General features: G+C 58.6%; 1 protein-coding gene across 11 annotated transcripts in view; it reads right to left on the bottom strand.

Annotated features, from left to right (window-relative positions):
- Nucleotides 1-16,130, bottom strand: part of HSPG2 (heparan sulfate proteoglycan 2) — a 98,490-nt gene that overhangs the window by 52,466 nt on the left and 29,894 nt on the right. For 7 of the 11 annotated variants that reach the window (XM_078073682.1, XM_078073692.1, XM_078073690.1 and 4 more), the window contains exons 2-14: nt 13,127-13,262; nt 12,528-12,572; nt 5,759-5,868; nt 5,598-5,656; nt 5,157-5,317; nt 4,009-4,059; nt 3,489-3,617; nt 2,976-3,230; nt 2,761-2,880; nt 832-963; nt 534-678; nt 288-439; nt 46-192 (exon numbers count right to left, since the gene is read on the bottom strand). In XM_078073682.1, the coding sequence (XP_077929808.1) occupies nt 46-192; nt 288-439; nt 534-678; nt 832-963; nt 2,761-2,880; nt 2,976-3,230; nt 3,489-3,617; nt 4,009-4,059; nt 5,157-5,317; nt 5,598-5,656; nt 5,759-5,868; nt 12,528-12,572; nt 13,127-13,262 (1,642 nt within the window). The remainder of the gene's footprint in view (nt 1-45; nt 193-287; nt 440-533; nt 679-831; nt 964-2,760; nt 2,881-2,975; nt 3,231-3,488; nt 3,618-4,008; nt 4,060-5,156; nt 5,318-5,597; nt 5,657-5,758; nt 5,869-12,527; nt 12,573-13,126; nt 13,263-16,130) is intronic. The other 4 variants (XM_078073687.1, XM_078073688.1, XM_078073689.1 and 1 more) reach the window with 2 other exon arrangements.

Here is a 16,130-nt window from a genome sequence, read left to right as displayed (position 1 = left end):
GCGCCCCCCCCCCCCACCCGCCCACTTGTCTGCCCACCAACACACCCTTGAAGTCATCGGGCTGGTCAAAGCGCAGCCGGATCTGGTCTCGGAAGCGGCGGCTGCTCTGGCACACGCTGGTGACCCCAAAACAGAAGCAGGGCAGGCAGGAGGAGCTGTGTTCCAGGTAGAAGTGCCCATCGGGGCAGGGCCCTGCCGGGTGGCACAAGAGCGAGCTGCAGCCGGTCACCAGCAGACAGCCCTGACTCTCCCACCGGGCCCAGGGCCCGCCTGCCCACCGGCCGTACCTCGCTTCGGAATGAGCTCCAGGACACCGTCAGGAATGCCGAACACCATGCCCCGGGCGTTCATGGCCTCACAGGTGTAGGCCCCCTGGTCTGCCTCCTTCACATCACGGATGGTCAGCGTGCCACGGCCTCCTTCGCTGGTCACGGTCACCCTGGCGGGCCCCGAGACACAGGTTGGGTCAGGCCAGGGCCACCGGCCCAGCATCCCCCATATTCCCAGGCCCTTCCCCAGGCTCAGAACCGTACCTGGGATGAGAGGGGATGTGGCCCCAGTTAAGCCTCCAGTTGATGATGGGGGTGGGGACGCCAATGGCCACGCAGGTCAAGGTCACTGTCTGGCCCCGGGAAGCCTGGATGGACTCCTGGGGAGGAGTCACCACCTGGGGGGGCACTGGGGAGACCAGAGCAGGAGTGAGGGGTGTGAAGGGCAAAGGGAGGGGTTCGGGGAGGAGAGCAGGGCTGAGACTATGGACAGGGCCACGGGAACCCACCCCGGGGCCCAGGGCCCACGGCTCGCGCCCCCCCAACCCTGGCCCCTGCTCACTGCAGCCAAATTCATCACTGCGGTCGGGACAGTCGCTCTCCTCGTCACAGTGGAAGCTGGCCGGGATACACGTGTTCGTGGAGACACAGCGGAACTGCGTGGGCCCGCACACGTCCTTGGGGTGCTTGGCAGCTGGGGGACAGAGCCAGGCGGTGTGGGCAGCCGGTACTGCCCTCAGGGAGGGTCACCCCCACTCCCTACCTACACCCAACAGTCAACCCTGCCCACCTTCCCCTGGTGTCCCCAGGGTCACTCTCTCTTCTCACCCACGTGACACACAGCTGCCCTGATGAGACCCACACACTGTTGCCACAACATTGCCAGCTCTCACCAGCCGGCCACCAAATGGCCATCACGTTACCCTGTCCCCACCACTCGCGGCACCTGCACTCCCCAAAACAGAGATGTACCTGGCACATCACAGTCACTCAGTTCCTTCCACACTCAGCCAGCCTCAGAAGCCCAAGCCCTCTGTCAAAGGCACAGGCAAAGTGACTGGGATCCCTAGACGCCAGATAATGCCTGGTGCAAGGTTCTCTAGCAGAAAGGCCTTGCAAGGGACCTGCCACAGCCCAAACCTCGCTGCTCTGTATCCCTCTGACTGACCCAGGGCTGCCACCTGGGGACTGGCCAGCAGCCTAGGGTTGGCCTGGCACCAGGGCTGGGCCCCCAGCTGGGCACCTCTAGAAGACGGCGACCGACGTTCTTCCTCGGGGAGACTGACTTTGAGACAGACACACGGACAGGGACAGAGAAGGCAGAGTGGTGTAGGAGAGGAGACCACAGGGAAGGAAGTGAGAGGAGGCCAGGCAGCCCTCTACTGACCAGCTTGGGGCCTCCGTCCCCACACTCTAGGAGTTCCCAAGGCCACTCAGCTTTCACATTCTCGGTCCTGCGCTCTGCCAAAAAGGACTCGCGGTCTCCTTTGATTTTTCCCCAGCTGAGAAGGGCTTTTCAACAAAAGCCCTCAATTACTTCTTCCCAAGGGGCTGTCTCGTCAGGCAAGCTTAGAGCCACAGGAAGGACATCATAAAACTCTGTCAGTTTGCGGCACGCTGCTGCTTCTCTCTGGCATAGATGTGCGGCAGGGAAGGTGGAGGAAGGCAGGGAGGAAGTGGACCGGCGGACAGAAGGAATATCAACATGCACCCAGGCATGTGACCCGGGATCACAGAGAAGTGGTTTGAAGATTATCCTCCATCTCAGACTAACAATCCCCAGGCTTCACCTACAGGGCAGGACACTCTAGATGCTCCCCAATAGGGTGTCTGACTCTCTAGCCTCACCCATTTAACTGTCAGAATGTGCTTGACATTGACTGGAGGGATGGATGATGTCAGCTGGGTGGATGGGGTGGATAGATGGCTAGGAGAAAGGAAGGATGTTAGGTTGATGGGTGGACAGATGGATGAAGAGCTGTGTGGACAGACAGCGGATGGACGGAGAGCTGGGTGAATGAATGGATGGATGGACAGATATACCAATGGACGACGGAATGGGGAGATGAGGAAGAGCTGGCAGATGGATGTCTAAAAAACTCAGAACTAGCTGTATGTGAAGAGGCCCTACACCCGTCAGGGACAGGTTTTGACTCCCACATACACCAACAGTCCCATCGTTAGGGGACACCGGGCTATCAAGCCCTCTCGGCCACTTGTCTGACCTTTACCCAAGCCTAAATAACACAGAGAAGATCTATGGTAACAAAGTACAGAAAAGAAACAAGGAGACATTAGCCACAGGCAGTCTGGCCACACAGATTCCTGCAAAGTTCATCTCAGAGCCAAGAGCCCTCACCACTGGGGGCAGAGAGAGAGGAACATTCAGGTCTGTCCCCAGCGCTCAGCCAGGGAGAGCAGACGGTCTTACGGGCAGGGCTGGGGCAGGGGGCCTGGGCCGGGGCGGGGCGGGGAGGGGCGGCACACTCACGGCAGTCGGCCTCGTCGGTGCGGTCCTCACAGTCAAAGTCCCCATCACAGTGCCACAGCTTGAGGGCGCAGTGCCCGTTCCCACAGGGGAACTCATTGGGCTCACAGGGCGGGGTGGGGCCTGGGGGACCGGGCCAGGTTCACCCAGAGGCCCTCCCCCGGCCACACCCCTGTCCCCCGCACCTCCCCTCCCACCTCCACCCTGTCGGGCCTCACCGCAGTCCAGCTCATCGCTGCCATCCTTGCAGTCCTCTTGCCCGTCACAGATGTAGTCTTTGGGAATGCAGTGTCCACTGTGGCAGGTGGCCTCGTGAGGCCCACAGGGCAGAGGCTGGCCTGGGCTGGGGGCCAGAAGCTGGGGGGTGGGCATGCCTGGGAGCTGCTGCGGGGTGGTCGCCTCCGGCTGGGGTGGTAAGGGTGGTGTCTCCACCAGAGCGGGGGCTATGGAGCTGAGCTCTGGGACCGGCTCCTCTGTGGACAGAGCCCTCCTGGTGTTGGCACAGGGTGGCGGCGTGTGGCTCCTCACCCTTCGCCCCCACGTTCTGCCGGCCCTCCCTGTACCTCCCTGCCACACAGGCTGTCCCCGCCCTTCCCATATCCCTGCCCACGTCCCTCAGAGCCCCCTGCCGGCACCAAACCCTCACAGCTCCCGGTGGACTTGGGGGCCCAGGTGCGCCCTGGCCCTGCCTGGTGTCTGCAGGTCACTTATGGCCCCGGATGGCCCCTCACCACAATTGAGCTCATCAGACATGTCCCTGCAGTCAGGCCTCCGGTCACAGCGATACTCCAGGGCTATGCACTCGTTGTGGCTGTGGCAGGCAAACTCGGCCTCGGTGCAGACTCTCGAGACCTGGGGCACTGTGGGGGCAGGAGGGGGTCAGAGGGGCAGGGGCAGGGGGGCGGGGTGGAGTGTGTGGGTGGCACAGACACTGCGTGGCTGGGAGCAGGCTTTGGTGCCCTGTGTCTGGCTACTTGGTTTCTGGCAGACTTCAGCGAGGCAGAGGAAACGGGGCATGGGCCGTGTGGCAGTGGCCTCACCCATCCCTTCCAGAAACCCCACACACAGTTAACAAGCCACACGCATGCAACCACCACATCACACACATGCAGGCCGCAAGCTGGCCCAGGGAGGGCGAGGGGAAAGGCAGAAGGGGCGGCTTGTGGGCTCTGCCCAGCCATCTCGCCCTCATCCTTCCTTCCCCTCCATCCAGGAACTCGTTCAAGTACCCGGCTGGGCCTACACTCTCACCTGGTGTCACTGCGGCCGCCACGGCGGCCGGAGGGGGCGGGGGTGTCTGTGCTGGAAAGGAAGGTGTGATCAGCAAGGCCCCTCTGGGGCTTGGGAGCTGTGGGCTGCAGGGCTGAGCCAGGCCCATCCTACCATCCCTAGCCAGGGAGGCTCCCTAAAAAGTGGGGAGAAGAGGGCTGGGCACCCAGCAATCTTCAGATCTGGGGCTGGGGAATGCCAAGAGGGCACCCTTGATCTTTAGGTGCATTCATCGGGGTTTTACGTGCAGAATGAGAGAGGTGATGGTTTCACTGTTTTTTTTCTAACTGGGCTACACCACAGTAGGGCGAGAGTGTGTTCAGTGCTGGGTTCCCCTGAGTCAGGGATGGTGATATGTTGGAGCTTTCCTGGGGGAGAGACAGGGATGGAGTCGGAGCCGAGAAGCAGAGCCTGTGGGGAATAAATGGGGCCTGCCTGGCCTTGGAGTCAAAGCAGAAGACAGGGCGCCGTGCAAAGAAACCCGGGCTGACCGAGAGCGAAGGCCAGGCCTTTGTATCTGATAGCTGTGTGACTGGAGGCCGGTTTCTTGACCTCTCTGAGCCTCAGTTTCTCATCTTCTCATCTCCTCTCATCAAGACTGGTACAGACATGGGCTTTGGTGTCAGTTCTGGCTGCCTATGTGAATTGGGACAAGCCACGTGTCCTTTCTGGGCCTCAGTCCCCCAATCTCTAAAACAGGAGGAATAGCTACTTCATAGGAATGATGAAGGCTGAATGGGAGGCTGGATATAAGGGCCTTACAGAGTGCCTAGCATATAGTCAGCATTCAATAAACATTTGTTGGTTATTATTAAATGCAAAAGTGTTTGGATCTGAAAGTACTGTATGCAGAAGGGAATTATCACCTACTGTCAGCATATAGAGGTCTTGAGAGAGGGGGGGAGAGCAGAAATTGGGTCTAATTGGACACATGTTTGAGGTAACAGATTACACTCAAGCCAAGACAGGGCTGCATAGAGATTGATGGAGCAGACTCACGGGGTAGTGAGCTCCCTGTCCCTAGTGGTGTACACGCCCCACGCTAGAAGAGCCCATGGTGGGGACCCTGGAAGGGGACCCACATGAGTCTGAGAAATGAGGAAATGCCCCAGGTCCCAGGATGGGCTTACCTGTACCCAGGCGACGGAACTGGAAGCCCTGGGGAGAGGTGATGTAGGAGGCAACGGAGCCGCTAGAAATGACCTTGCTCAGCACCTCTTGAATCTGAGCCCCGTCCGCATTCCCTTCCGAGCCCACGTCCAGCTCCACAAAGACCCACCCGTCCAGCTCCCTAGGGATGGGGCAGGGGGGCAGGGGAGCAGGGTGAGGTCGATGCCTGCAGCCTCAGCTCCTCCCTCGGCCCCCTGCCTGAAGCTCAGGCCTGATCTCCTCTTTCCCCGTTCCTGGACAATCCGGACCCGAGGGGGGCAATTTAAAGTCTAAACTGTCTCCCCAAATTTGTGAACTTCCACCAACAGAGATCCACTCCATTTGGGTTCTCTTACTTCCCCTCCTTGTCACCCCCCTCCCCCCCACCCGTCCCTCACCGGCCCCCAGGGGACCCTTCTCACTTGATGAACACCACACTGACAACCTGGTCTCCAGGAATCTTCAAGTACTCTGACTCGAGCTGGTGAGTGACACAGCACCGTCAGCCTCCAGATACCTTCCCTCATCCCAGTCCCGCCCCCCATACTCGGGGAGCTCCCGAGCCCCTTCCCCTTCACCTCACCGTGTCTACCACCGCCTCAGACACCTCCCGGAACTCCTCGGAGCCTGCATCCTCCAGCTGAGGGCTGTAGTGGATGGAGCGGGTGAAGTTTACCAGGGCCCGGAAATAAACTGCAGAGAGGAGTGGGGTGTCAACATGAGGGGCCCGGCCTGGTAGGCGGTGGCCTCAGGCAGCTGGGTCAGTGGGAAGAAATTCAGGGATGATCTCTAGCGGCCTCCTGCCCAGGCTGACACCTGTGTGCCCACAGCCATGCCCAGCACTGCCCGTAGTTGCAGTGGCCCTGGCAGGCCTGCCCAGGGTCAAAGCCGAGCCCCCACCCTCCAGTGAGGGGCTTCAACCATCAGGGATGTAGCCTGACCCGGAAGCTAAGCGATGGTGCAGAAGAGGCCCCCCCCACCCCGGCCCCCGCAGTGGCACAGAGGAAGTTGGACAAGACGAGCTGGCTTCCAGAAGAGGCTGGTACAGGGATAAGCCATGGATGACCTAGACATGCTTCCCCACTCTTCCCTGGCTGGTTCTAGTTATCCCTCAGGGCTCCACTCAGCCATCACCTCCTCCAAGAAGACCACCTGACCTGCCCTCCTTCCTCAACCCTCGCTGGGTTAGAGACCCCTCCTCTGGATCCCCCAGCCCCTGGGGTCCCCCCATCAGAGCAGCTTCCACCCTGCACTGCATAGATCCTGCCCAGTTACACACAGACGGTAGGGTATCATGGTGAAAACCATGGCTTCTGAGGTCAGCCTCACCGCAGGCACTGACTTCACCTCTCCGAGCTTCTGTTTCCACCTCGGTCTAACGAGGATATTAATTACATTGACCACACTGGGAGCTGGAGGGAATAAATGACATCATGCTTGCACACACCATCTCCCCAAGCACTTAGATGCGGCACCTGGCACAGGGCAAGTGCTAGAAACAGGAGCCGGTGTCCCCTTTCTCTCCCGCCGGACGGTGAACCTGAAGAGGAGAGCAGCCCCGGATCTCATTCACCCCTGCATCCCCAGAGCCAGTGTAGTGCTTGGCACATGGCTGGTGCCCAAGAAGTGATGGCTGAATAAATTCATAGCAGACTGGTGGGGGCATACACATACAACTGCTTCCTAAGCACCTACTACATATATGTGATATGTATAACATTTTGTGGTGGTTGTTTTTTATTTTTTTTAAAGATTTTATTTATTTATATGACAGAGACACAGCAAGAGAGGGAACACAAGCAGGGGGAGTGGGAGAGGGAGAAGCAGGCTTCCCGCTGAGCAGGGAACCGGACGTGGGGCTCGATCCCAGGACCCTGGGATCATGACCTGAGCCGAAGGCAGACGCTTAACGACTGAGCCACCCAGGTGCCCCGGTTGTTGTTTTTTTAAAGATTTATTTATTTATTTATTTGAGAGAGGGAGGGAGAGAGAGAGAGAGGGAAAGCACAGAGGGAGAGGGAGAGGGAGAAGCAGACTCCCTGTGGAGCAGACAGCCTGATGTGGGACTCGATCCCAGGACCTCGAGATCATGACCTGAGCCGAAGGCAGACGCTTAACCGACTGAGCCACCCAGGCGTCCCTGTATAATGTTTTATACACATTAAACATAGTGTTCATGAGTTCATGTAGCAGTTAAAAATACGAGTTAACAGCCATCAGAAAGGATGAATACCCAACTTTTCCATCAACATGGATGGGACTGGAGAAGATTATGCTAAGTGAAATAAGTCAAGCAGAGAAAGCCAATTATCATATGGTTTCACTTATTTGTGGAACATAAGGAATAGCATGGAGGACATTAGAAGAAGGAAGGGAAAAATGGGGGGGGTGGAATTGGAGGGAGAGATGAACCATGAGAGACTATGGACTCTGAGAAACAAACAAGGTTTTGGGGGCGGGGATTGGTTAGCCCGGTGATGGGTATTAAGGAGGGCACGTACTGCGTGGAGCACTGGGTGTTATATGAAAACAATGGATCGTGGATCACCACATCAAAAAGCAATGATGTAGGGGCGCCTGAGTGGCTCAGTCGTTAAGCATCTGCCTTCGGCTCAGGTCATGATCCCAGGGTCCTGGGATCGAGCCCCGTGTCGGGCTCCCTGCTCGGCGGGAAGCCTGCTTCTCCCTCTCCCACTCCCCCTGCTTGTGTTCCCTCTCTCGCTGTCTCTCTGTCAGATAAATAAATAAAATCCTTAAAAAAACCCCAAAAAACCAATGATGTATGGTGACTAACATAACATAATAAAATTAAAAAAAAAATACGAGTTAATATGAGCTGCGAATGAGTCACACACATACATACGCACGTGCAAGCACACACACACGGCGCTTAGAACAGAGCCCGGCACGTAGTAGATGCTGAATCAGTCTGTATCATATGCTTACAGTACACACAGACCAGCGTGTACACGCGCACTACATACACAGACCACTGTGTACACACACACACACACACACACACACACACACACACACAGTTTCTTGAGCCCCTACTATGTACAAGATTTTTTAGGCATTAAATCTTACAACATTCATGAATTTAGGTGTTAATTATAAATGCCAAGTTAATGAGTTATAAGTGTTTAAATATGTATAAGTGCTTAGGACAGACCCTGGCACAGAGTAGGTGCCATACAACGTGAGCTCTTCCTATACGAGAGGCCGTGTAGCTTAATAAAAAAGCTTAGCTGCTGGAGCAAAATGGCCACTTACAGCCCTGTGACCTCGTGCAGCACACTTAACCACCGATGATGTGCCTCGGTGTCCTCATGTGCAGAGTGGGGGTAACAGTAGCGCCCACCGCAGAGGGTTCTTGTAAGGGTTAAGTTCAGAAACGTAAAGTACTTATAACAGCGCCGGGTGCGTACTAGGGGCTGCCTGGGTTAGCTGCAATCATCGTCTCTGGTCTTTACAACAAACCAGAGGGATGGATTTGGTTTTACCACCTTTCATTTGAGAGAGGCATTTATTCCTTTAACAAATCTATATTGAGGGCCTACTACGTGGTTGGTGGTGTTCTCAGGGCAGAGAGTCCGGCCGTCAACTCCACAAATGACCATTCCTGTCCCCACAGAGATCGCTTTCTAGTGGGAGGAGAAAGGAGACAAGAGCAAGAAATATATGGCCTCTGGGGAAAGAACCAGGGCTGGGGGAGAGGGTGTGCTGGGGTAGTAGGTTGCTACATTCCCAGGGTGGCCAGGGAAGGACCCTCCTCAAAGGGGATCCTTGAAGGGAGAGAGTGAGCCATGGAGAAGAATCTGGGAGAAGAGCATTCCGGGCAGTGGGAAGAGCAGCTGCAAAGTCCTGGAGGAGGAAGTGGGCTCAGAGAGGTGACCAGTGACAGGGCGAGGCTGGTAGGGCAGGGAGCGGGATCAGCTGGGCCCAACTACAAGGCCCGTCCCCCTGCCGCTTCACTCGGTCAGGCCCACAGGGGCACACGCCCCCGAGCAAGGACCCCCTCCGTCTGTGGCCTGGGCTAAGCAAGCCCTGGGGTGTTGGGATGGGGCAGGAGTGGACTCCTACACGGAGAGAGGGTGCTTGTGACAGCGCCGCTGTCGACTCTGAAACGCAGGGACCGCGCTGGGCTGGGCTCCCGGGGGTCGGGTGGGTGGCGCTCTGCGGGCCGGAGCGTGGAGGCCGCGAGCTCGGCCACAGAGGCCCCTTGTGAGCAGGCACAGAGGCCCATTGAGAGTCCCCCACCCCAGCCCCTGGCCTCAGCCCCATGGCCCAGTGGGGGCGAGGAGGCCGGGCCTCTGCCCAGGAATGTGCTCCCTCCTGGGGGAGGGGGCCGGGGCTCCACAAAGCCCCTTTTTCCTAGGCCCTGGGAAGGGCTCGGACCCTCCAGGCTGACCCCACCCCTGTCTCCTCCCAGACCAGCGGTAGGTCAGGGCAAGTTCCCAGACCAGGGGTAGGTCAGGGCGAGTAACCTCCCTCTTCCATCCTGACCTGCCTCCCCCCGGCCAGTACCTTAGGGTTGGGGCAGAAGGTAAAGCCCTGTCTGTTCCAGAAACCAGCCCCCAGAGCTGAGGGTGTTGTAAGAGAGTGAAGCTGCCTGGGGTGGGTGTGCTCTCTGGGTGCCTACCCTGGCCAGCGCTCTCCCTCCTGGCCCTCATCTTGACCCTATCCAGACAGCTCACTTGGAGCCAAAGGCTGGAGGGGCAGGAGGCCGGGAGCTGCTTGCACCCAGGTGGGGGTGGGGAACACGCTCGTGACCACCCCCTGCCCCGAAGCAGACTATCCCACCAACTCCCTGCTGCAGAACTCCTCCGCCACATACCCAGACCCTGGAGCCCCAGCCCCAGGAGCCCCTGGGTCCCTTGGGTGGGCCCAGCAACAGCCAGTCTTGAGGTGGGTACAAGTTGCCTGCAGCCTCTAGGGCCTTGTTCTCCGAGCGGTTGCTGCACTCATCCCTGCCCAAGCAGCGCCCGGGGTGGGGGAACGCCAGGGGCCCCCGCCCACTGTGTTTAGATGGGGCCTAGCTATGTCCTGGGCAGGGGCCGGCCAGCCCCCAGACCCAAAAAGAAAGTGCCTTGGAGCCTTGTGTATGACAAAGTAGAGGCTGGGGAGGAAGGGGAGAGGGAGAAAGGACAAGGCAGGGAGAGGGGGGCAGAGGGAACGGGGAGGGAGGCAGAGAGAGCCCCCAGGCCGCCTGGCCTCACTTACTGGGAGGACACGCCTCACCAGCCACAGGAGGGCAGCCCGCGGCCTGCAGAGTAGAGCCGCAGAGAGAGTGGCCAGGACGGACAGCAAGTGAGGTAGAGGGGACCAGAGGGAGAGACGGAGATGTGAAGAGACAGAAACAGACAGACAGGAGGAAATGACAGAGGCACAGAGAGCAAGCGGGAGAAGAATGAGAGCAAGGTTCGAGACACAGGAGGAAGGGAGAGAGGGAAAGAGAGAGACGGTGAAAGACACAGAAGGAGACAGAAGGATGACGCACAGATGAGACAAAGAGGAGGAGACAGCCCAAGGCAGGGGAGGAAGGGAGGAAGAGACAGAGACGGGTGTCAGAGCAGGCCAGACAGGTGAGAGATGGGAAGAAACTGGGGGAGGGGAGGTGGGCAGGGGTCCCAGAGATGGGGAGTCAGAGCCAGGGGCTGTCTGCCAGGTTGGGGTACCAGCACACAGAAGGTGGGGGTTGTGGGACCGGGCAGGGGCAGAGGCTGCGGAAGCCACAGCCCTGCCTGAGGGGAGGGCGGCATCATTTCAGGGGCTAGGTTCCAGGGTGGGGGGCTGGGCCAGAGCCCAGGCAAGGGGCATGGCCGGCGTGGCCCCATCTTGGTCAGGATGGCCCTTGCTTCCCAGCATGGGGTGGGCACTGCTCTCGGGCAAGGAGACCCTGGGAATGAGAGACACGCTTGCTGCCTCCAGGCCTCAGACTCAGCCCAGCTGCCTGGACCTGCCCCAAGGGCAGAGGGCCGGTGCCAGGGCCGGGCCTGGAGGGTCTGAGGCCCTGCGTCTTCCCACGGATAGGCCCCACTCACAAGCGCAGGCCTCTGCCCTGCTAGCAGGCCCTGCCCAGCTGCTGCTCCCCATTCCCCGCCCCTTCCCCCACCTCTGACCCCTCCTGCCCTCACAGCTGCATCTCACGGGGAGGTGGGCTGGCAAGGGCCCCTCAGAGAGGGCAGAGCTGCCGCGGTCGACAGCCCCGGGGGGAGGGGCCACAGACGTTTCCAAATGGACAGTAGGGACAGGACCAGGGCCTCAGCAGACAGGCCTGGCTTAGCAAGAGGCAGCTCCCAGGCATCCCGCAGGCCTGGAAAGACCTACATGAGGAAAAGCTTCAGGCAGGATCTGAGTCCCAGGGGCTGGGAGGTCACAGTCAGGACCGGGACATGTAGGGGCCAACCCTCCTGTCTGCACTTGCCCAGGTAGGACACCACCCTCTGGCATGCGGATGCCCCCGATGCACCAGTCAAAGGGAGGTGACCCCATCCCTGGAGAGGCGCAGGCCCACCACGGTGGGAGGCACTGGATGCAGTGCGGCCGCCCAGTCGTCCGCCTGAGCTGAGCTCCACCCTTGGCCCTGACCACAGAGTGCTCAGCGCTGGCTTCCAGAGGAGGCAGCAGGAACCACACAGAGCTGCTGGGCTTTGCTACCCGGTAGTTCCGTCTCTACCCAGAATCCTGGGGCGGGAAGAAGCAGGGACTCTGAGGTCCAGCGCTGGCCTGGCCCCAGCTCCACTGTGCACTGAGTGCTGGCAGCGTGAGCAGCTGATGGAGGCCTGATTCTCTTCTCTCCACAAAGCCCAGCCCTCTTCTCCAACCCGGGAACCCCTGGCTTCCCAGCAGGTGACCCAAACTAAATGCAGGGTCCCTCCCGGGTCCAGGGTGAGGCTATTTCCACCCCCTGCCCGCTCAGTTGGCCTGCCCAAATGTCCTATGCCAGAGAGCACCTCTACCTGGCTACCCCTGCCTGGGGTCCCTGGCTCTGCACCCCCAAGAAGGGATCTAGGGAAGGACTCCCCAGTGGAGCTGGCAGATGAGAATTTTGCTTTGAATGCTGAGTGTCTGGCTTTCAGTACCTATTACAAGTGGGCACTTTCTGCCTGCAGCCCTAAGCCTCATCCCTGGGGCACAGACAGCCACAGAGACCAGCCATCCCCTACCTCGCAGGGACCTGCCAATCAGGCCACATGACTGTCACTCGGCAAGCATGAGACCACCCGCATGGCAAGCCCATGGAGCCCCTGAGGCCCTCAGCCCCCGAGATGGGACCTCTGTGGTGGGGAAAACCTGCCCTGGGACTTCTGCAAGGGGGCAGGAGGGGACCTCTGCCCTCAGCAACTTACCCATCTGAAAGTCCCCGCTGCCCAGGTCCCCGCTCCCCAGGCCATCTGCAAGCAGAAGAGAGATGTATTGTTGAGTATTTGTTGAGTACCTACTGGGTGTCGGGCGCGGTTTGGGGCACCTGGCACATAGTGGGCCAGGTCACGAAAGCCGAGAACTGTCGCCTCTTCCCCATGCCTAGGGAGGCTGGCCAGGAAAAGTCCGCTCAGAAGCCTCCATCAGAGAGGGTGCAGACCAAGGCCGCACACTCTGGGGACTTGACTGTCTGCCCATGCTGGTGGGAGGGGCCCGGTCACACTGGCTGCCAGGTGAGGCCAGGAGTGGGTGCAGAAAGGGGTGGTAACTGTCCTCTACCGTGCCTTGTCCACCACCTCCCCGTCGGTCCTCATCACCCTGTGCTGTGCCGAGCAGCCACCATCCCAGGGTCACACAGGTTGTAAGCGGAGCATCTGGGGGTCACTGGGACCAGGGCTTAGGATGCCCATCTCTGGAGGCACCCCCTTGGGCCAGGTTCCGGGGGCCTCTTTAAGGACCAGTGGGAAGAACCCCACCTCCACCCCCTTACCTCTTCCACTCCTTGCCACCAGAACCCTCTGCTCACCTCCAGAGGCCTCGTCAGCCAGCAAGTCCTCGTCGTCAGAGAGGTCTGAGTACCTCCAGCCAGCCCGGCCCGCTGTGACTGTCTCGGCATCCTCGGGCAGAGACAAGCCATCATACGCTTGCAGCCCGTGGACCACCTGTGGGAGATCACACAGCCAAAGGTCACCTTCTCCAGCCCCCGCCAAGCCCAGGACCCCCACCCCTCACTTCAAGGGGGACCCAGAGTGCCCCCCCACTAAGCCCTGGAGTGCTTAAGTCAGACGTAATTTGGCTAAGAGAGTCAGGCTGGGGCTGAACCGCTATTTTTGACTCTGTTTCCCCAAAGCCCCATTTGCCCCGGGAGGCCTCAGAGCCCAACCCTGCAAATTCACTGAGTCTGAATGAACCCTCAAATAACCAGACAGTAAAATTAAAATCACTTTGGTAAGTGACGACTGACTCGTTTTTCTTCGGGGAAGGCAAGGGTCATCCAGGACACGAGGTGGTAGACAGGGGGCCACGGGCAGGTAAAAGGTGACCTGGGCCAGCAAAGAAGGATGACCAGGGTCAGGATGGATAGGGGACAGAGACAGAAATCAAGGGTGAGTCCACCGAAGCTGCTATCTCTAATGACAGCTTCCCACCAGGCCATCTTGGCCCCCTCTTTCGGCCTCAGTCCTTGGCCTCCAAAGCTCCAAGCCACAGGAAACACATTCCAGCCATGTTGGACAACTCGCTCCGGCGCTCGTGGCCACACTGACAAGCTCATCTGTGCACCCAGCCGCGGGGGTGGGGCCCAGCAGCTGGACAGGCGTGGTGTCAACTCTGTGTGACCTCAGGCTGATGCTGAGCCTAGCACAAGTTCTACTCCAGGCTCCTGTGCCACAGAGGGCCTGCTGAGACCCTGCGCCCCACAGGCCAGAGCAGAGGGGCCCCCAGCGGCCCTCACACCTGCCTTTCTCAGGTCGGGGTAGGGGCAGTGAACACCTCTTGCCCCTCAGACAAGATCAAGATGTTTCCAAAGGAGTTTTATCAGATAACGTGGAGGAAAACACAAGCCCGGGGGAGCCGAAGAGAACCCCAGAGCCCCCAAGCACCAGCATGCATGGATGTGCCGTGGCCCCGTAATGCACATCCAGTCCCAGATAACCTGGCGTGAGTGTCTCAGGCCCTGCCCTGGCCTTGGCCCTCCCTGGGGAGCCCAGCCCAGCCAGAAGGAAATGGTCTCGCTTTGAAAACCAGACCCAGCCCTCACTGGCTAGACAAGGTGATGGCAGCAGGAAAGAGGCCCAAGGAGGAGAAGAAAAACAATGAGTCTGCCAGTCTCTCTCCTTCCCTTCACCCCCCCCCCCCCCCCCGACTTCGCCCAGCCCACGTTCCTGCAGCCTCTGGCCTTTTCTCGCGCTAGTCCCTCCGCGGGAATGCCCTTCCTCCCTTTGTTTATCTGGCTAACTAAGTCACCCTCCAAAATTCAGCTAACCGTCACCTCTAACGGCTCGGTAAGAAAAAGGAAAGAATTATTGACATTCACAGCAACACGGCTGAAGCTCAATCACACGTGATGAGTGAAGGACACTGGACACAGAAGGCGACATACTGTGTGACCTCACTGAGATGCAACTCTAGGGGGGAAAGGTCTAACCTCAGTGACAGAAATGTCGCTAGTTGCCTGGGACCAGGGGTGGGGCAGGCTGACCGGGCAGGGACACAAGGGAACCTTTTGGAGTGACAGTTCCCTGGCTATATACATCTCGTGATTGAACTGTACCCTTAAAATGGGTACATTTTATTGCATGTAATTTGCACCTCAAGAAAGATGACTAAAAACAAAAGTCTCAAATAAAATAAAATGAAATAAAAATTAAAAAAAGAAAGACAATCTCCTTTGGGAGACTTTGTCCTGACACTTGGCCTTCACAGTCCCCTCTGTGCCCAGGCTGGATTCTGGGCACTCCTGGGCTCACACTCTAATCACCTGTATCTCCACTGGAATGGAAGCATCCTGAAGGAAGGGACCCCATGTTCAATAACTACTTGAATGAATGAATGAATGAATGAATGGAGTGAATGGCAAAAAATGTCATCACCTACTAATTCTAGCTGCTTGCTGAACCTGACTTGCTTTGGAGGTACCACCTGCCCCCGAGCGGTCTATATGCAATCTCCCTTCCTAGGCTGGCAGCAACTCGGGGGCAGGGACTGGGTGCCATTTCATCACCTTTGTGTCTGCAATGCTACCAAGCCTTGTGCAAGGTCTGCATTGCTCACGACTTACCCCCTGCCATGGCCTAAAGCCCCTTCCCCTCCAATGCAGGGGCAAACCCCTCCTCCTGTTCCTTTTCCTTCCCCACCCTCTCTCTGGACAAATGCCCATCCCCCTCCTAGGTGACCAGTGGACTTCTGGGTCATGCCCACAGGGTCTGTACCCAGGAATGAACTATAGAACCTTTAGGAGCTGGTGAGAAATAGATTCCGGGGCCCCTTCTCATCCAGGCGGGAGGGATGGAGAGGCGTGTACGCAGAGAACTCTAACTCACTGGCTAAGAACCACAAGATCAATCCCCATGAGGGGTTCTCCCTCCTTCCCTTGGCTGCAGGTAGAGGGCAATATTCCCACTGTGGGGGAGGGGGGCTTCAGAGCAGGCCCTGACTGGCCTAAGGGAAGTGTGAGGCTAAGACTGGCATAGGGGCACAGACACTGGGCAGAAGAGGTTAGAGCGGCAGGCTTGGATCCTTCCCACCTGGGGAGGGCTCTCCCTCTGTCATTGCCACGCACATCCTCCATGCAAGCCAGGCCATGGGGGACATGCGTGGGGCACAGAGATTCCCAGCATCCCCTAGACACTGCTGTCTGGAAAGGAAAACTCTGGTGGTGAGCAAGGTCCAAGGCTTCTCCCAGGCCTGGAGCTGGGGTGTGGGGGTGGGGGGTGGGCGGTGTCGGAACCGGACAGGAAATAGCAAAGTGAGATTCAACTTGGAAAAAATGTCAGGAACACACATCTGCAGTGAGAGGAGTGAGAGAATCC

This window comes from Halichoerus grypus, chromosome 5 (assembly GCF_964656455.1).
Source record: "Halichoerus grypus chromosome 5, mHalGry1.hap1.1, whole genome shotgun sequence".
Taxonomy (NCBI): Eukaryota; Metazoa; Chordata; class Mammalia; order Carnivora; family Phocidae; genus Halichoerus; species Halichoerus grypus.
Note: the sequence above shows the minus strand (reverse complement) of the source record. Positions and strands in the feature narration are given on the sequence as shown.